Source organism: Trachinotus anak, unplaced genomic scaffold (assembly GCF_046630095.1).
Source record: "Trachinotus anak isolate AG129_WGS33_773 ecotype Australia unplaced genomic scaffold, CSIRO_AGI_Tana_v1 ptg000018l, whole genome shotgun sequence".
NCBI classification, from domain to species: Eukaryota; Metazoa; Chordata; class Actinopteri; order Carangiformes; family Carangidae; genus Trachinotus; species Trachinotus anak.
Genome location: NW_027273869.1, coordinates 20,397,501 through 20,417,296, shown reverse-complemented (window position 1 = coordinate 20,417,296; position 19,796 = coordinate 20,397,501). Strand labels below are relative to the sequence as shown.

The window sequence follows — 19,796 nt, the reverse complement described above, 5'->3', positions numbered from 1 at the left end:
CCATATGCAGAGGACATGCTAACACCAGACCGACCGCCATATGCAGAGGACATGCTAACACCAGACCGACCGCCATATGCAGAGGACATGCTAACACCAGACCGACCGCCATATGCAGAGGACATGCTAACACCAGACCGACCGCCATATGCAGCCCAGCTTCCAGGGGAAGCATCAAGCCCAGTGTCCACAGGTGGAGGTGAGGTGGGGAGGGGCTGTGGGCCTCACCAGGTGAGGACATGGATATACACATGGAAGTGTACCTAAGAGAGAGAGAGGTCCTCTGTCTCTCTCTCTCCCTCCCCCTCTCTCTCCCTCCCCCTCTCTCTCCCTCTCTCTCCCTCTCTCTCTCTGTCTCTCTCTCCTCTCTCTCTCCCTCCCCTCTCTCCTCCCTCTCTCTCCCTCTCTCTCTCTGTCTCTCTCTCCCTCCCTCTCTCCCTCCCTCTCTCCTCCCCCCCTCCTCTCCCCCCCTCTCCCTCTCTCCCCCCTCTCTCTCCTCCCCCCCTCTCTCCCCCCCTCCCTCTCCTCCCCCCCTCTCTCCTCCCCCCCTCTCCCTCTCTCTCCCCCCCTCCCCTCTCTCCCCCCCCTCCCTCTCGCCCCTCTCTCTCCTCCCCCCCCTCCCTCTCTCCCCTCTCTCCCCCTCTCCCTCTCTCCCCCCTCTCTCCTCCCCCCTCTCCCCTCTCTCTCCCCCTCCTCCCTCTCCCCCCCTCCCTCTCTCCCCCCCTCTCCCTCTCTCCTCCCTCTCCCCCCCCCTCTCTCCCCCCTCCCTCTCTCCCCCCCTCTCTCCTCCCCTCTCCCTCTCTCCTCTCTCTCTCCTCCCCCCCTCCCTCTCTCCCCCCCTCCCCCCTCCCTCTCTCCCCCCCCTCCCTCTCCCCCCCCTCCCTCTCTCCCTCTCCCCCCCTCTCCCCCTCCCTCTCTCTCTGTGTCTCTCTCCCTCTCCCCCCCTCCCTCTCTCCCTCCCTCTCTCCTCCCCCCCTCCCTCTCCCCCCCCTCCCCTCTCTCTCCCTCCCTCTCCCCCCCTCTCCCCTCTCTCTCCCCCCCTCTCCCCCCTCTCTCCTCCCTCTCCCCCCTCCCTCTCCCCCCCTCCCTCTCTCCCCCCCTCTCTCCCCCCTCTCCCTCTCTCCCCTCTCTCTCCCTCCCCCCCCTCTCTCCCCCCCTCTCCCTCTCTCCCCTCTCTCTCCTCCCCCCCTCCCTCTCTCCCCCCTCTCCCTCTCCCCCCTCTCTCCTCCCTCTCCCCCCCTCCCTCTCTCCCCCCCTCTCTCCCCCCCTCTCCCTCTCTCCCCCCTCCCTCTCTCTCTCTCTCTCCCCCCTCTCCCTCTCTCCCCCCCTCTCCCCTCTCTCTCCTCCCCCCCTCTCTCTCTCCCCCCCTCCCTCTCTCCCCCCCTCCCTCTCTCCCCCCCCTCCCTCTCTCCCCCCTCTCTCCCCCCTCTCTCCCCTCTCTCTCCTCCCCCCCTCCCTCTCTCCCCCCCTCCCCCCTCCCTCTCTCCCCCCCCCTCCCTCTCTCCCCCCCTCCCCTCTCTCCCTCCCCCTCTCCTCCCCCCTCTCCCCCCCTCTCCCCCCTCCCTCTCTCTCTGTGTCTCTCTCCCTCTCCCCCCCTCCCTCTCTCCCTCCCTCTCTCCTCCCCCCCTCCCTCTCCCCCCTCTCCCCTCTCTCTCCCTCCCTCTCCCCCCCTCTCCCCTCTCTCTCCCCCCTCTCCCCCCTCTCTCCTCCCTCTCTCCCCCCTCTCCCCCCTCTCTCTCTCTCCCCCCCTCCCTCTCTCCCTCCCTCTCTCCTCCCCCCCTCCCTCTCCCCCCCCTCTCCCTCTCTCCCCCCTCTCCCTCCCTCTCCCCCCCTCTTCCCCCCCTCCCTCTCTCCCCCCTCTCTCCCCCCTCTCTCCCCCCCTCCCTCTCTCCCCCCCTCCCTCTCTCCCCCCCTCCCCCCCCTCTCTCTCCCCCCCCTCCCTCTCTCCCCCCCTCCCTCTCTCCCCCCCCTCTCCCCTCTCCCTCTCTCCCCTCTCTCTCCTCCCCCCCTCTCTCTCCTCCCCCCCTCCCTCTCTCCCCCCCCTCTCCCCTCCCTCTCTCCCCCCCCCTCTCTCTCCTCCCCCCCTCCCTCTCTCCCCCCCCTCTCCCCTCCCTCTCTCCCCCCCCTCTCTCTCCCCCCCCTCCCTCTCTCCTCCCCACCCTCCCTCTCCCCCCCCCCCCCCTCTCTCTCTCCATCTCTCGGTCCACCTTAAATCGCGGCTCTCTGCACCATGTGACCATATTCCTGGAAAGTTCCTGGAAATGCTTCCCTTGTGTTTATGGTGATCTCGGTCATCAGGCGGCCCGGTGGACTCGGCTGTCCCCAGCCCGCACACGCACGGACGGACACCGTGTCCCGCACACGCGCGGTGTTTTCGTGGTCTGGCGCCCGGACGGCGGCGGCTTCCGCCCGGACCGACAGGTTGACGGTTGGACCCGCCGCACGCCATTAGCGGGGACAGGAGGAAGGACGCCCGCCCCAGGCAGCGGTTCCGTGGACCCAGACCGCCGGAGGAGCGGCTCGGGGTGGGACAGTTAGCCGCTAGCTCCGACACACTCAGGTACGTGCGGCCGTGGGTTCCCGGTCTGGGTCCCCGCCAGGTGGGTTCGGTGGGTTCGGGGGCCTACACGTGTGACGGACAGGTGAGGTAAAACACCTGTCCTGTTTCATGTGTCCGTTTCTCTGGCGCCAGATGAAGAGAATTTTCACCTTTCACCAAATTCTATTCAAATTTTCATTGATTTTAGATGTGTCCATGCCGCCTGTCGTGCAAACCTGCTTGAAAATGAAGTGTTGTTTTTTTTCTTGTTATGTACAACCTGTTCTGAAATTCCGCGCTCACGAAGAAACTAATATACGAATACTTTACTAATAGACTAAGAAATATTTGCTTTACAGTAAGTACATGTCTTGATTTGTGGTTATATGATTTACGCCAAATTCTGTTCAAAATTTTAGTAATTTGTTGTGAAAACCTGCTGGAAAATCAAATGAATGTTATGCTATGTTTCCTGTGTTGTCCAGTCAAGTCTTGCTTAGATTCTGTAATAACTCCTGTCATTAGTTTGAAAAGTATATGCGCTAAGATGGACAGTGGTTAAAATAATAATTTCGGTAACTTTAGGTAATCTATTGCACATCTGACGGACAGGTTAGAAACTGTAGAACACCTGTGGGCCTGGCTTCAGTTTGTCCGTTTTACTAGCGGAGAAAAACTGTCACTTCACCTAATTCTATTCAAATTTATAGCAGTTTTATTTCTTCTTCATGACCTCTGATGTACAAACCGTCTGAGGAATTAAATCCATTTTTCCTGATTCGTCATAGTTGATTCTTCAGTTCCGGATACGAGAATAAACGTACCAAGATGGATAAAGGATAGATAGAATTTTTTTATCACCTTAAGCCAAAGTCATTTAAAAATTCCCGCAATTGAAATCAGTATTTCAGTAACTGAAATGGAAATTTTCTTGCACATTCATAAGTCAGTTAAAAAACTGTTCATTACAGTCTCTGCACACAAGAAAGATTTAAAATTATGCAGCACAATACAATAACAGTACAGTTACTTTTTGTGGTGGAAAAGAATGTGTTATTCCCACAGCCCTGACTGACTGTTAGTCATCACTTCTGTGGAAGCTGAGCATCTGGTTTGAACCAAATTATTGTTATAAAACATAACATTTTATTTACCCCCTCTCCTTCAGACCTGACTGTGTTCTTTTGTTTTCCATGTAGAAATGAGGCTTTTTCATGTCCTCTACAGTTGATGTTTTGACTGAAACAGTGTAAAATAGTAATTGTCTGATTATGTCTGTCCCAACGTTACTCAAATTTCATTGCTGATTATTTTCTTGACTAATTGGTTTATATAAATGTCAAACAAATGTAAAACCATCGATCAGTTATCCAAAATGTTTCCAGTCAAGTGAATCACTGGTCTGCTGAATTAAACGGAGGAAGGTGGTGATGTGTCAGCAGTCTCAGATCGTCCTCTGTGAGGTCCAGGTTTTTGATTAAGAACAGTGTTGTCTTAAACTGACACATTTTTGAATGGAGCCTTGTTTCGGAAAGAGACCAGTTTCCAGTAAAACTCCCCAGTTTTACTGTAACTTAAACACACTCTGGTAATGATGATGAGATGTGCTGGTAATAGTGTTTATCTGCAGCGTTATCCAGCTGCAGTCGTGAACCAGCCAGACAGTGTTTGATGGGTTTTATTTATTTCCAGAACAGTATAAACTGGTGCAGAGCTCCAAGGCGAGCAGCGTCTTCCTGCCCTCTCGTCTGGCTGCTGCAGACCTTGTCCATGTCTCAGCTGTAGGCCTAAAACTAGGCTGTAGGTTGGATCTGTCCAATGACCTGCCAGTCCTCCGAGTCCACAGAAACCATCGAGAGCGACAGACGAGCAGACAACAACTCCAGGGCTGTGGAATCGGACGAGAGCCGCATCGCCTTGGCCATGAAAGACCTGAAGAACACAGGTGAGACTCAGCTGTTAAATTCAAATAGCAGTTATACACTTGTTATTGAGACAACATGCTTATGTATGTAAAGTTTTGAGAGTCAGCCAGATGAGAGAAACAGCTGGAAAACAGCCCGGGCTCCAAACAGCAGTCGGCTGTGTGGCTGAGACAGACCTGTTCATTTCAATCCAGTCTCCTCAGTCCAGTGAAGCAGTGAGAGTCATCATTAATTAATGCACTGATTGTTTTTTAATTAATAATTTGGTCCATTAAATAATGAAAATAATGGAAACAAAATCACAATTTAGCAAAATTTAAACTATTTTTTATTCTTTGACTGAAATGATTAATTGATTATCAAAATAATTGTGAATCTATTTTTCTGTTGATCGACTGTTGCAGTTGTTTTTTTTCTTCATCTCTTTGTGATTTTAATTCATTTATTTCGTTATTATAAACCTGAGCACTTTTCTCTTCAGCCACTGTGACATGATTATTGAAGATGGGTTTAACTTTTTTATTATTATTTCATAAGGCTTCAGTCACAGAGGAAGATGTGAAGCTCCAGTATTTTTCAGTGTGTGGTTTCTGTGCAGTTTAAAATCAACAGACTAGTGTTGACAGGAGCTGCTGATGCTGTTTGTCTTTATTCAGCAGCAGACACAGATCAGCGTTCATTAATGACTGATCACATGACGAGCGTCCCCGTCATCACAGCCACAGTGATCACAGTTACACTGGCAGCAGCTCAGGTCTTTATTTCACAACCTGTGACGGAGTCTGCGTCATGTGACTGAGAACTGACCTCAGTGCAGCTGCTCTGTCTGATGTGTTTCTAATGTTTCCTGTCTCTGGTGTCAGGCTGGTACTGGGGCAGTCTGACCGCTACCGAAGCCAAAGAGATCCTTCAGGACGCCTCGGAGGGCACCTTCCTGGTGCGGGACAGCTCTCAGAGGGACTACCTGTTCACCATCTCCGCCATGACGTCGGCGGGCCCCACTAACCTGCGAATCGAGTACAAACACGGTAAATTCAAGCTGGACTCGGTGGTCCTGGTGAAGCCCAAGCTGAAGCAGTTTGACAGCGTGGTCCACCTGGTGGAGCACTACGTCATGCTGTCCAGGACCAGCGATAAGGCGGCGTCAAACGCTCAGCCCACGGCAGCGCCGCCCAACGGCACGGTGCAGCTGCTGCTCACCAAACCCGTGTACACGGCCACGCCGTCGCTGCAGCACCTGTGTCGCATCACCATCAACAGGACGACGCGGCAGGTCCAGGATCTGCCGCTGCCCAACAGACTGAAGGACTACCTGACAGACTACGCCTACAACGTGTAGACAGGTGCTGGGACTACAGCTCACTGTGGAGTAATACAGTCCACCTGACCACTGACCACTCCCCTCACCTGCTCTACAGGTACACGCAATAACCAGCGGTGATTCTCCATCACCTCAGGCTCAGGTTTCCCTCCAGACAGGGGTCAGCAGGTCTCAGCTGGAGGGAGGGGTCCCAGCAGGAAGTCTGTTTCTGATCACAGGAAGTGATTTTTACAAACTAAAAGTCCCTGAAACACACAACAGTGCAGGGTGGAGGTGGAGCCGCTGACAGTGAGGTACTGAACCTGACCACGACATCAGCAACACAACAGGCCCCCAGCACACAGTCACACACTGCATTTAAACTTCCTGATCTCCTTTCAAATTAAAGCTCAAAACCAGATCCACAGTCAGAGCTTTTATTGAGTCTGGATCAGCTGACAAACAAACACTTTGATTAGAGTCACTGGTTCCTCAGTGAAAATCAAATTATAACAGTGAAATATTTGAGTTTCTAATAATAAAAAGTTTTCATTTCACAATCTTTAAAAAAAATCTAACACTGAAAAATTACTGAAATCATGACAAACTCAAACTGAAACCACAAAAGGATGAAAAACTTTAAAAAATACCAAACCCAGGTCACATGACGACAGGAAGTGGATCAGCTGATTTTAACAAAGTAATCAGATTAATTTCAAATATTGTTACAGCTCAAACTCAAGCGTGAGCTGACGACTAAGTTAATGTGATGATACACGGCAGCAGGAAGTGTCATCAGGACTGAAGTAAACTTTATTTATACAGGACTTTCATAACGATCATTACAAAGAAAAAGAAACATGAACTTATGATGAGTTAGCGGTTTAAAAATAGTTTAGTAATTATGAAACTATTATCTGCACTGAAGTGGAAGTAAACTGTTGATTACTATCATTATTGATTAGTCTTTATTTATTAAATTTCATGAGAGCCCAAGGCAACGTTGTCTTTTATTTTCCTGAGTCATAAAAGACAAAGTGAATTATATCTGTATAAGTTTAAAAACCCTGATGTGAACCAGCTGAGACAACAAACAAACTCCAGGCTCATATTCCTACCTGTAAACACAGGAAATGGAGCCGTCTGATTGGCTGACTGACCACATGTGACCATGAAAAGGTCACCTCCGGCCAAACGTTTGTTAGGCAGTGAGTCGAGGTTGTTCCTGATCAATGAGCAGCGTCGAAAACAAACGTTTTCTTCTGAACACACATCAGACTCAGCTGTGATCTTTGACTTTGTACCTGCTGGATGTAGTACTCTGTGACTGTGGACCAATCAGATCACAGGAAAACACAGCACCTGTTGATACCACTCAGTGGTACCGCTTGTCCCTCTCACGTGTTCACAAAATCAATGATTTCATCCATTAATCATTGAACAGATACACACACACACACACACACTTGCATGAGTATGTTAGCAGAAGGCTAAACTGTTAGCAACATTAACACAGCCACTCATCACCTGCCTACAGATGCTACAGGAAATGAAGTCAGCAGCCTGTTACCTGCCCAGGTGAAGGACCTAGGGCCAGTTACACAAAACACCTTAAGTTTTCTACTTAAGTATGACACTTAAGATTCAATTTCTCCTTAGCTGAGGGAGTTACTTAAGGGTGCTGCACAGAATCTCTTAAAAAGTTTCCTGAGTTAAGGAAAAAAGTTATGTAATTTACAGCAGTGAAAGAGATTTTACAGCAGGAAATTTCTACTGTTTCCATGGAGACCATTGTTTTGTTGCCATTAGCACTTGAGATACCTGTTATCACTGCTGTGAAGCAGGTAACATGAAAGGAGCGTCTCATCCTCCTGTGGTTCTGATGGGAACTTCAGAGTTTAAAGTCTGAGTGACCTTCATGTGACCTGCACAGATCATGTGACCTGCTCACTGCTGATCTGTACTGTCTACAATATTACTGTGCAGATGTTATTTGCACCTGGAGCAGAGAACCAATGAGGCTCTTCACAGCCGGGTTTCAGTCTCTCCTGGACCAGTTCAGCGGTTCTGGCAGAAAGTCTTTCAAACACGTTAACGTACGATAAGAAGTCGACTGAGGCTGAACAGGTTTGGTTTCACTGCAGGAGAGTTGGTTTGTGCTCAGATGAGTTGTGTTGGCGTCACTCTTCCGCTCTTTGGGCTCAGGTGTTTGGGGACGTTAAAATCAGGATGATGTGGTCATGTGACAGTCGGTCACTCAGGTAAATGGGTCTGTGTTATTGCACACGTTTGTCCACAGGTTTGATGCTCGCACTGTTGCGTCTGACACTGTGTGAACTCTACACCATGTTTCTGTTAATATGGATTATTATAATGTTCCTGCTCTGTTTGAATTTTTGTATGGGGGGGTTAATCATTGATGGGAGGGGTCACTTCTTTTCTCCTTCAGCTGTGATTCAACAGCTCCAGTTTCTGTCCTGTTTGCATGTGAAATGAATAAATCTTTATTACATGAAACACAATGAGTAGGACAATGACTCTGTACATATCAGCGCTGAGGCCTGCAGCTCTCAGCCTCTGATTCTTTAAATATTTATTGATTGTGTCACACTGTGTTTTCTGGTACATGTTTTGTAAAGACGCTGCACAGGCTCTGAAGGCATGTGTTGTTCCTGAGCTGTGCAGCCGCTCTGCCTCTGTAACGTTGATCAGCTCCAACCAGGAGAGAAATAAAATTTTATATGGTGCTTCATCACGTGTCTCATCTCTCTCTGTATTTACTTAGAAAAGTTTGCATTTTTAGTTTTCGCACTTGTTTTTTAATGGGTCACATTTCAAACAAATATTCTGCAGTAAAAACGGAAAATTTCAAATTGAGTTTCACACCATCACTTTTATGAAATATTATATTTTACTCTGATTTTTTTTCAGGTTTTTCCTTCATGTATTTATGGATGGATCAGGGTTAATCCTGGTTCTGCCTGAAAAAGAAAACTAAAGAATAACAAATGAAAACTTCCTGTCAGTGAAACCTGTCACTGTCCTTCTACCAGATCAACAGGAACACACTAATGTCAATATAAACGCCACTGTCGCAGGATTATTATCAATATTACAGTGTTACAGGATCCACACAAACACAGTTGAACAGTGTTGACCCACAGTCACTGTTCAACTGTGAACGTTCTCTGTTCAGTTCAGTGGGACGCCACTAACGGAGGAGGAGGAGGAGGAGGAGGAGGAGGAGGAGGAGAACATGGGAGGAAGAGGAGGAGGAGGAGGAAGAGAACATGGGAGGAGGAGAACATGGGGGAGGAGGAGGAAGAGGAGGAAGAGGAAGAGAACATGGGAGGAGGAGGAAGAGGAGGAGGAGGAGAACATGGGAGGAGGAGGAGGAAGAGGAGGAGGAGAACATGGGGGGAGGAGGAGAACATGGGAGGAGGAGGAAGAGGAGGAGGAAGAGGAGGAGGAGAACATGAGGGGAGGAGGAGGAAGAGGAGGAAGAGAACATGGGAGGAAGAGGAGGAGAACATGGGAGGAAGAGGAGGAGGAGAACATGGGGGAGGAGGAGGAGGAAGAGGAAGAGAACATGGGAGGAGGAGGAAGAGGAGGAGGAGGAGAACATGGGAGGAGGAGGAAGAGGAGGAGGAGAACATGGGAGGAAGAGGAGGAAGAGGAGGAGGAGGAGAACATGGGGGAAGGAGGAGGAAGAGGAGGAGGAAGAGGAGGAAGAGGAGGAGGAGGAGAACATGGGGGAGGAGGAGGAAGAGGAGGAAGAGAACATGGGAGGAAGAGGAGGAGAACATGGGAGGAAGAGGAGGAGGAGAACATGGGGAGGAGGAGGAAGAGGAGGAGGAGGAAGAGGAAGAAGAGAACATGGGAGGAAGAGGAGGAGAACATGGGAGGAAGAGGAGGAGGAGAACATGGGAGGAGGAGGAAGAGGAGGAGGAGAACATGGGAGGAAGAGGAGGAAGAGGAGGAGAACATGGGGGAAGGAGGAGGAAGAGGAGGAGAACATGGGGGAAGGAGGAGGAAGAGGAGGAGGAGAACATGGGGGGAGGAGGAGGAAGAGGAGGAGGAAGAGGAGGAAGAGGAGAACATGGGGGGAGGAGGAGGAAGAGGAGGAGGAAGAGGAGGAAGAGGAGGAGGAGGAGAACATGGGGGGAGGAGGAGGAAGAGGAGGAGGAGGAGAACATGGGGGAGGAGGAGGAAGAGGAGGAAGAGAACATGGGGGGAGGAGGAGGAGGAGGAGGAGGAAGAGGACTGCCAGTATCTGCAGACACCAGCTGAACCAAATCAAATAGAGCAGCGTTTCATTAAAACCACTGAGTTATGTTACTTGATTTATTAAATTCATACTAAATTAAACATTAGTCCGCGATAATTTCATGTATTCCGCTGTTCAAGTCCCGATATCTTAATGCCGAACTCCCTTAACAAATCGTTAAGTTTTGGAGTTCCTTGCTCATTCTTACCTATAAACATATATTAGAAAATCAAATACCAACCACTTCAGTAACTTTTGGGTCTTTTGATGAATTCGGTAGATATTTAATCAAACTAGCAGCTTTTTAATTATCAGAAACCTTAATTGTAACAGTAGCTCATACTGTTTGTTACACATAGAAACAGCTAGTTTAGTATTAATTGTGAGTAGTGGTGTATTATATTTATTTCAATTTTGAATTTCATTTCAGCCTCTAATAATTTCCAGCATTACGCTCATCATAAAATCCATTGTATTACACGGTATACCTTTAAAAGACCGTTCATCCTGACTATATTGAAAAATGTCATGATTTTAGGATTCTTCATAAATCAGTTAAAACCATAAAGAGTTAGAACAATATAGATCAACGTCTCACAATACTTAGCGTATCCCTGTATATTCGGCATATATTTCATCCACCAAGTTTAAGTTTTGTTCATAAAAACCATAATTTTATCTCTGGTTCAAGATTTGTACTAGCTACCACACACCGCGGTAGTTAACAAGAAACGCAGATATTTGCACGTACCTGGAGTGTAAATGTGAGCCGGATTAAAGAATGACAAATAATAAATACATATTTCAGTTTGACAATTACAATTAAGTGTTGTCGCTAAATTGGACGTTGTCCAGCTTTGAGAAATCCTCACGGGAAACTGAGTGTTAGTAAAAACCTCGGTTCCGCTGACATGTTTCCAGTCGGACACAATAACATTGAGCAAAATGTAGTTATCCGGGCTAGTAACTGGTTTTCACGATGTTACGCGAGTTGGTTATGAGATAACTAGCATGGTTTACGGAGGGAGTCACGGGGTCAGATCCTCAACATGGACCCGGTTCACAAGGCGGTTCTGCGGAAACACAGAGTGTATCTGTCCGGCGAGCTGCTGGTCTGCGACACTATCGTTCCGTTTCTGTTCCAGGAGGAAGTCCTGACCGAGGCCCAGGTGGAGGACATCGAGTCTCTGGCCACAAACAGGCTGAAGGCTCTGAGGCTGCTGGACCTCCTCCCGACCCGCGGGCCCCGGGCCTTCCACTGCTTCCTGCGGTCTCTGGAGGACTTCAGCTGGGCCAGAGACCGACTGCAGCTGGAGCTCCAGACTCCACCCGAGCCCGGCTCGACAGGTAAGTACACCTGTTATCACCAGTATCCCAGTAGTTAGTCCACCTGAAGTTGTGAAACAGGTTCCAAACATTGTAGTCCAAGTTTAAAACGTTTGCAGATTCATACTCCATCTGGACCACATCAGTCTGGATCCGGTCTATCTCTAAAACCACCTCACTGAATCTTGTCAGACCTGGACTAGACTAACAGAGACTCTGGAGACCGTTTCAAGTCTGTTTCAGGTTTGTAAAACCTTTATTGTTCATGTCAAAACAGAAAAAAGGACAAATTCACTGCCTTTTTCCATCCAGACCACATAAGACCACATAAGACCACATAAGACTGGGTCTAGACTGAAAAACACGTAGACTTGTCAGATCCGGACTAGATTTTCACAAAGCTGCAGTTTGCCACTGTGTTGTCATTAAATCTCAGTTTAGTGTCAGTGATGGTCCCAGGTGTGTGTAACCTGGTTCCTGTCCTCTGCTCTGATCTGGACCCAGTGTCAGACCTCCTTTAAAATCAACACACACCTGTCTAGAGAGTGGTGAGAGGTCCCGTCTCTGAGGAAACACCGAGTCCTCATGTGTAACAGGTTTGGTCACTGATCACTAGACTCGGTCATCCACTGACGGGCAGGCCTGTCAGGATCAGGCCCCAGGGCCCGAGAGGTCAGGGGCCCCGGGACCTGAGTTAATCTTGGAGAATGTGAGTAAATATTGAGACACACATTAAAATACTGAGATTAAAGTCAGATTTTCAAATACAGTCAGAACTCAAATAAACAGTAATATTGCTGAAACTCATCAGCAGCCGACACGGATCAGTCTCTGCTGTGTTTTATCTGTCGGGCCTCAGCGCAGATTCCCAACTTTTCCAGGAATTTTCCAGGAACATTATCCGTCAAGAATGAGGAGATTCCTGGTTCTGACGAGGTCTGTTTGTTTAGAGAGAAGAAGAACTGAAGCCTCGACCACAGACTGAGTAACCGATGAAGAGGAGGAGTTTCACCTGATGAAAAGAACTGAGTGAAATCAAAGCCTGAATAAAGGAGTGAAGTCAGACTGTGGCTCTTCCTGGAAGCTGCTCCTTCATCTGAGCTCTTACATAACAACCAGCAACATGTGTGTGAGTGACATCACTGCAGCTACAGGAGGCGGGGCTTCCACATGGCATCCAGGTGTTTTCAGAGGCCAAGCTGCAGGTATGACAAACCTCCAGACCCTCAGAGCTCCCACATGCAGTTATGACATACCTCTAAAGAGGAGGTGGGGGTTAGGGTTAGGGTAGGGGGGGTTGTTTTCCAGCCTTGGCCTCCCTCTCTTCTCCTCCTCAGTCTTTTATTTCCTGCCTCCTGCTTTCCAGGAATCCTGGCAGCAGCAGCAGCGTCTGTATTAAAGCTGCAGAGCCGGATGTTTGAGGCCACGTTCATCACATGCTCCTGATCCCTGCTGATCCCCTGAAACAACACAGACCTCTGAACAGGGCCTCAGTCTTTTCAGGGTCCAGAGACGCTGAGACTGTGTCTGAGGCTCCGGCTTCAGTTCACCTCCAGAGAACAGACGAGTGTGAAGTCCTGACAGTCAGATGAGTAGATCTTACTAAGGAAGACTGATGCATTCAAAAAACCAGGAACAGAAAAACATGATGACTCGAAAACACAGACACAGCCCTGATATGAATTCATTAATTCTAAAATCAACATTAACAACTTTATGCTGTTAGTTACACAGACACTGGTAGTTTAGTATTAGTTGTAAGTAGTGATGCTTAATGGTGTATTAAGTGTAAGTACAGACAGTACCCAGTATACCAGTCAACCAGACTCCCCTGAAAAATGTTATGATTTTAGGAAGGAGCCGCAGGTCGACAGGTGGGCTGTGTCTCAGGTCCTGACCCGCATCCTTCTGAGGTTCATCTGAAGACCGGCTGTGTCACAGCAGCGAGACTAGACCGTAACTGTTCAAAGGCTCCTTCAGGTGTGTCCTTCTTGACCTGGACAACAAGGGCTCCAACAGGTGGATCTTTCATGGCCAAACATCCCAAGATTCATTGCGTCAGTCATGAAAATAATCTGTCATCATACAGCACAGACAGAGTCTGAGGATCACACTGTGAATGTCAGGATTGTGTTTCAGCTCAGTTCAACAGGTACAGCTGTTAAAACCAAGGACGTGAAAACCGCAGGTCACTGTGGACAGAAATCACCTGTAAATCCCTCGGACTAAAGAGCAGCTCCACACTGACTCAGGTTTGTGTTGTTGGTTGTGTAGAAGCTGCTGTTTGTCAGGTCACTGAGTTTCAGTGTGAACGTCCACGTGCTGCAGGACAAACACTGAGCGAGGTTACACACGGTGACAAACCACTTCCTGTGTCACAGTGACCTAAAAGAAAACAGAATGAGAGCAAACAGATTTCAACACCAGCTGCTCGTAGTTTTTTTTTTGATGTTTTGTTGTCCAATAACTGGAGACCAAACGGTGCGACCCTCCACTGACTCCTGAGTACTGAGAACTGCAGTCGCAGCAGCGACGACGTCAGTGTAAATAAAGATTATTATTCAAACACAGCAAACACGCTGAAGAGGTTTGTTTCAGTCGTGATTACAACACGTGGTGCAGCTGTGTGAGATTCTGTGGTCGACATATCAAAGACCAAATGATTCAAATGTGAATATTAAACCTGAGAATAAACAGGATTCATGTTGTTTTCAGACAAATCATTTTATAAGTTCAAACGTCAAATAGTCTGAATTCTGATGTTTAAACTGATTTGATTAAGATTAAAATCTTATGTTTTGAAGTCAAAACTGATTTTGAGAATATTTTAAATTGGGTAAAATCAAACTCATTAAACAGGATCTGGATTTTATGATTAAAGTCATAATTTAACATACAGTGAATCAGAATCTCAGCATTTTAAGGTTAAAGTGATTTTAGATTCAGGTCAACTGGAGTAATGTCAACTTTCTTTTGATATCTGTGTATTTTGAACATCAATATAATACGTACACAGGAGTGTGCTTCAGTAAACACATTTAGAGGTAATCAAATCATTCTAGACCCAACTTTGTTATTATTAGACTAAATGTAAAATCTCGTAAAGGGGCATCTTCCCACACAACCCATGGAAGAAGCCCCGGGCGGTGGGGGGGGCTTCTTACCCCAGTTTATCCTACAGTTAAAATGTTAAGCATTAATCTGACCGTAGTCCGAAACCTTCACCTCCCTCCACTCTGACGTCACGTCCTTCCTCCTCCGCAGACGTCTGGCAGCTTCCCGATTCGGTTCTCCGGAGGGTCCCCTCGGATCAGGAGCTGTCCCGGCTGGCGGCTCGGCTCGGCGCCGAGTGGGAGTCGGTGCTGATGGATCTGGGTTTGTCTGCGGAGGCTCTGTTCCGCTGTCGGGCCGATCACTCCCTCAGCACCCACGGAGCGGCGCTGGCTGGTCTGGTTCAGTGGAGACGGTCTGAGGGGAGGAGGGCCACGGTCCAGAGGCTGCTGCAGAGTCTGCAGGCTGCTGAGGTCCACCCGTCCGTCCTGCAGGACGTCCTGCAGTGATTTCATCTTTTACACTTTTATACTGAGAAACAGGCCTTCACTCTTTTCAGTCTGTCAGAGGTCAGAGGTTAGAGTCTGAGATCGTGTCTGAACATGAATCTTTTAAATAAAGGTCAGGATTTTGAGAATAAAGTCACGAATCTGAGATTAAATGTGAACTTTGTGAATATTTGAGATAAAAGTGAAGAATCTGTGGTGAAAGTTTAAAGTTCAAGATAAAACTTTGATTCTGAGAGAAATGGATCTGAAATATGAGACAGGTCAATCATTTCAGATTTAAAGGTGTGAAGTTGAATTAATTAAAACAAGTGAGACTTTTTTACTTCCTGCTTTTATTAAACTGTGTGTGTGTGTGTGTGTGTGTGCGTGTGTGTGTGTGTGCGTGCGTGCGTGTGACTGAGCTAATTCTCAGCATTTTCCTGGAATTCAACTGAAACTTCGTTCAAACAGACGATAAAATTTAGTCAGAGAGAACGAAGTAACACACAGACACACACACACACAATAACACACACAGTAAAAGTAGGAGTGGCTCCCACTGCTCTTCATTAATTCCTCAACAGCCCGCAGACAGCTTTCTGTTGCTGTCTGACTTTTAAGGTGGACTGAGGAGATCCAGAACCTGCACCTATCTGAACTGGGACAGGGTTTAACTTTTTGAGCTCTGATATCTGACTGAACAAGACCAGGTCCAAACCTGGTACTGGTCTGGACCATGTGTGTGGAGCTGCTATAACCAACCTCTGTCAATGGAAAGAGGCTTAAGCTGCTGTGAAAGTCACCAGATGATGTCATCCACAATTAACGGTCATGACATCATCACGTCATATTATGATCATTTTGATTGGTCAATGAACCAATGGTGTAACTTCATCACTCAGTCAGTCACAGACATTCACGCTCCTAAGTCTGGTCTCACTGTGTCCCCAACCAGTCCCCCAACCAGTCCTCCAACTAGTCCTCCAACGACTCCAACTACTTCTCCAATGACTCCTTCAACCAGTCCTCCAACCAGTCCCCCAACCAGTCCTCCAAGTAGTCCTCCAACGACTCCAACTAGTCCTCCAACGACTCCAACAAGTCCTCCAATTACTCCTCCAACCAGTCCTCCAACCTGAACAACCATCAACCCTCTGATACGACCCACAGCCCCGACAGCTGCAGGCGTATCAGACCTTGGTTGTCATGGTTACAGTAATAAACACATATTTTGTACAGAGAGCAGTGTACCTCCCTTCGTCACCATGGTTACTATAATAACAGTCATGTCTTGGTCAGGTTTAGTAAAGATGGTGATTTGGGTTAAAATAAGTTTTTCCTCAACATTAGACGATCTTTGTTGTCATGGTTACAATAATAACAATGAACGGTCATGGATAATAGAAACAACATAAACTGCTCCTGTCACATGGGAATCGAACACCGCTCTCCTGGGTCATATTCATCCATCCACCCCAACCTCCTCCTGACGTGGACTCTGTCGCTCTATAAACTACGTCACCGCACTTTTCCCTTTGCTCCTGTCATCATCACTACGACCACTAGATGTCGCCTAGCAACAAAACCTAACTATGGGTCATAGTAACCTGCTGACAGACGACCTCTGACCTAGTTTTTTTAGGACAGTCTCAGGAAATCTGAAGATTGAGCTGAAAATCAGGAATGAAGATTAAAAACAAATTGTAAGTAAAAGTCAGGAGCCTGAGATTAAAGTCAGAAGAGTGTCAAAGATTAAATTAATAAAGTTTATATTTTACAGATATACAGAGATAATCAGGTAGTTTCAGACTTTAAGGTGGTTCAAGTTAAGAACAAGTTTCTCTGCCGCCTTAAAAAGCTGAGTTAAGTGAACTGCAGTTGAATGAACCAGTGATTCATAAATAAGTGAAAACAGTTGTGTTGCTGGAGCCTGAAGAAAGAAACAGAAATGAAGCTGTTTCTGACTCCTTGAACACGTGCTGAGTATTTTTCTGTGAACGAAGCAGAAAACAAAGTTTGGATCTTGTGCGTGACAGTGAGCAGCAGCGTGATGGTCCTCATGCCAGTCCTGTGAGTTTCTCAGAAAGCTGTGAACACTGAGCTTTATATCCTCACTCCTTCCAAGAAACTGGAAATATTTAGAGGCTGCTGCTGCTGACGGAGACTTTTTATTGTTTTACTGCTGGAAAGTAGGACAGCGGCACAGACTGTAACACGCTGGGCCTTTTAACCCCTCACACTCTTCGCCCTCTGACTTCACATGTAGAAAAAGTTTTTTCTACTCTGACGGGATTCATCTTCATCTGTCCGAGACCAGGACAGACCAGTGTCTCCTCTTCCTGTCGGACGTTTTCTTTCTCACATTCAGAAACTCTGAGTGTCGTGTAACGTAGGAAACATCAAACAGCTGAACGTTCCTCCTTAACTTCTCGTTAGTGTCCTAACCAGGGCCAGATCCTCATCCCGAGGGGCCCCGGGGCAAAGATTTGTTGTTGGGCCCCTGTGACCCCCACTGTACGTTACAGTTTCATTATTTCTATAGCTAAAGGATGAGTTCTTGAGGAAATTCATTCGTTCACTGTTGAAGTTCCTCATTTTCTCTGAAAGTGAACTCTGTGTATTTGTTGCTCAAATCAAAACATTAGAATTTGTTAATTTCAAGGAATAATGAGGCATTTCACTATTTTATGAGCTTTTATTCACTGAACAATCAGTCATTTACTTTGTTTTGTTACTTTATTGTGTTTTATTTACCTCACCTGTGGAAGGTAACAGGTGTTTATTCCTGATTCTTTCTGTTTGACGACTGTATTTCATCATATTTTGGTAAGAAGCCTCGTTTTGATTTGCTCCTGTTAAAGTTACTGCTTTAATGCTGTTAATACAAACTCAGCACTTCCTGTAATCATTTCACATTAAAAGTCCTCTAGCATTTAACTGGACATAAACCTTCCATGTGCTAACAGGGCTTTTATTGTGAAACATTTGCAGGCATATCATATCCAACAACAGCCGGACATGACGAAAACAGGACAAAGTGGATCAGAATGAAAGCTGGATCTGGGCTCAGAGGCGAGACCAGATCCAGGTCCCGGAGCACGGAGGGTCTGTCAGAGCGGATGTTTCCAGCAGTGACCGTGAACCTGGGCCACACGGAAAACTCCGCTTCTCACCTGTAAGCACAGGTGTGGATGTTTATATGGAGCCTTTCAAAACAAAAGTTAAATGTGTTTCACAATAAAAGCATGAAATATGAAGCAGCACAGTAACAAGCAGCAACATGTGAACTGTTGTTTTCACATGTGAAACGTCATGTGACGTCTCCACGTGTCACATGATGAATGACAGCAGCCTCTGGTTGTCACTGACTCAAACCCTGAGTCCAGCAGAGACACATCATAATCAGATCATCTGGACAGAAACAACATGGAGTAAACACAGAGCTGTGTGTGTGTGTGTGTGTGTGTTTCCTTATGTGATCCATTGTGTGTTTGTGTGTGTTTTGGATGATTAGATCACATGACTCTGGAGTAAACACGTCCATGTTTACCAGAGGGACACGTGTGAGGTCATGTGGGCCAGACAATGATGTCAGAGCTGCCAGCAGGAAACTCCTTATATGGAGTCAGACTGACCAGAGGTGTGTTTGTGTTTGAGGGTTAAAGGACGAAGTCGACAAGATGGACAGAGCTGGAGAAGTACTCAGGTCCTTTACTGTGGTACATGTACCAATACTACAGTGTAGAAGTACTTTATTACTGACAAAAGTATTATCAGCTTCCTGTAGTTACAGTATCACAGTAAAAGTACTTTCTATCTGTCCAAAGGTCTCTTTACACTCTGTGACCTGCTGCTGCTCTGAAACTGATTCTTATTCTTTACATGAACCAACACACACACACACACACACACACACTGAGCTATGAGTCATCTGTTTCTGGTGCTTGGAGCTGTTTGTTAAAGCTGCTGATTCACAGCAGATAAATCTGATCATTTATAACAACACCTGGTGTTAATCATCTCCAACAACAAGGTACAGATATTATTTTAATTACAAACTGATGAAACTGTTAATTACACTGAACAGCAGCAGACAACAGATGGACGTCAGAGATAAATATTAGAAAAGAAAGTGATTTATTCATCATTTTAAAAAGACAACAATCCTCAGTTTGGACGATGGCCTTCTTTAGCCTCCGTACATCCCCACAATGCATCAGTGATGGTTCTGGACAAACAGTCACCACAGTAACAGCAGGAGTCACTTTGTTTCCTGTGGGTTTGACTCGTCTCTTGTCCCCCTGCAGGCGGCGTCCTGCTGCGTGTCGATGATCCAGCAGCAGTTTGCAGCTGTGACCAGCAGAGAGCGTCGCACACTCATGAATGTCCTGAACAAACAGTCAAACACATGAACACAACTGTGATCAGATAAAAAACAACAACAATTCAATACACCACCAATAAAGACACAATGAGAGGACAGAAGAATCAGAATCAGTGATGATGGAGAACTGACGTCACCACGAGACAACAACAACACAACACAACATCACAACAGACACAACATCACAACAACACAACATCACAACAACACAACAAACACAACATCACAACATCATAACATCACAACAGACACAACATGACAACATGACAACAACACAACATCACAACAACACAACACAACATCACAACATCACAACAACCACAACAACACAACATCACAACAACACAACATCACAACAACACAACATCACAACAACACAACAGACACAACAACCACAACAACACAACAGACACAACAACCACAACAACACAACACAACATGACAACAACACAACAGACACAACAACCACAACAACACAACATCACAACAACACAACACAACATCACAACAGACACA

General features: G+C 47.0%; 2 protein-coding genes and 1 long non-coding RNA gene across 11 annotated transcripts in view; 2 read left to right on the top strand and 1 right to left on the bottom strand.

Moving 5' to 3' along the window:
- The first annotated feature begins 59 nt into the window (after positions 1 to 59).
- Positions 60 to 8,516, top strand: socs2 (suppressor of cytokine signaling 2). 5 transcript variants are annotated; one of them, XM_071502651.1, is made up of 4 exons: positions 60 to 199; positions 2,299 to 2,560; positions 4,232 to 4,484; positions 5,328 to 8,516. In XM_071502651.1, exons 3-4 carry the CDS (start codon positions 4,358 to 4,360, stop codon positions 5,801 to 5,803), a joined length of 603 nt encoding a protein of 200 aa, XP_071358752.1. In that variant the 5' UTR covers positions 60 to 199; positions 2,299 to 2,560; positions 4,232 to 4,357; the 3' UTR covers positions 5,804 to 8,516. The 5 variants fall into 5 exon arrangements, with proteins under 5 accessions (XP_071358752.1, XP_071358753.1, XP_071358751.1 ...); XM_071502652.1 differs by lacking the exon at positions 60 to 199 and having other exon boundaries at positions 2,239 to 2,560; positions 4,237 to 4,484; XM_071502650.1 differs by lacking the exon at positions 60 to 199 and having other exon boundaries at positions 2,239 to 2,560.
- Positions 8,517 to 10,761: 2,245 nt separating this feature from the next.
- Positions 10,762 to 19,505, top strand: cradd (CASP2 and RIPK1 domain containing adaptor with death domain). Of its 5 annotated transcripts, XR_011694201.1 has the most exons (4): positions 10,781 to 11,378; positions 17,888 to 18,081; positions 18,411 to 18,536; positions 19,204 to 19,505. XR_011694201.1 is itself a non-coding variant. In XM_071502741.1 (3 exons), the coding sequence occupies exons 1-3, from the start codon at positions 11,081 to 11,083 to the stop codon at positions 19,226 to 19,228; spliced, it is 507 nt and encodes a 168-aa protein (XP_071358842.1). In that variant the 5' UTR covers positions 10,762 to 11,080; the 3' UTR covers positions 19,229 to 19,505. The 5 variants fall into 5 exon arrangements, 4 of the variants coding, with proteins under 4 accessions (XP_071358842.1, XP_071358844.1, XP_071358843.1 ...); XM_071502741.1 differs by lacking the exon at positions 18,411 to 18,536 and having other exon boundaries at positions 10,762 to 11,378; positions 17,888 to 18,071; XM_071502743.1 differs by lacking the exon at positions 18,411 to 18,536.
- LOC139635409 (uncharacterized) overlaps positions 19,083 to 19,796 on the bottom strand; it is a 1,936-nt gene continuing 1,222 nt past the window's right edge. The window contains exon 3 of the long non-coding RNA XR_011694202.1: positions 19,083 to 19,284. This is a non-coding gene — a long non-coding RNA (uncharacterized lncRNA). The remainder of the gene's footprint in view (positions 19,285 to 19,796) is intronic.

Excerpts from the sequence above, each read along its gene's own strand:
- socs2 (XM_071502651.1), top strand. The coding sequence starts at position 4,358 with ATGACCTGCCAGTCCTCCGAGTCCACAGAAACCATCGAGAGCGACAGA. Across the intron at positions 4,485-5,327 it reads GAAAGACCTGAAGAACACAG|GCTGGTACTGGGGCAGTCTG; the intron begins GTGAGACTCAGC and ends CTCTGGTGTCAG.
- cradd (XM_071502740.1), top strand. The coding sequence starts at position 11,081 with ATGGACCCGGTTCACAAGGCGGTTCTGCGGAAACACAGAGTGTATCTG. Across the intron at positions 11,379-14,621 it reads ACCCGAGCCCGGCTCGACAG|ACGTCTGGCAGCTTCCCGAT; the intron begins GTAAGTACACCT and ends CCTCCTCCGCAG.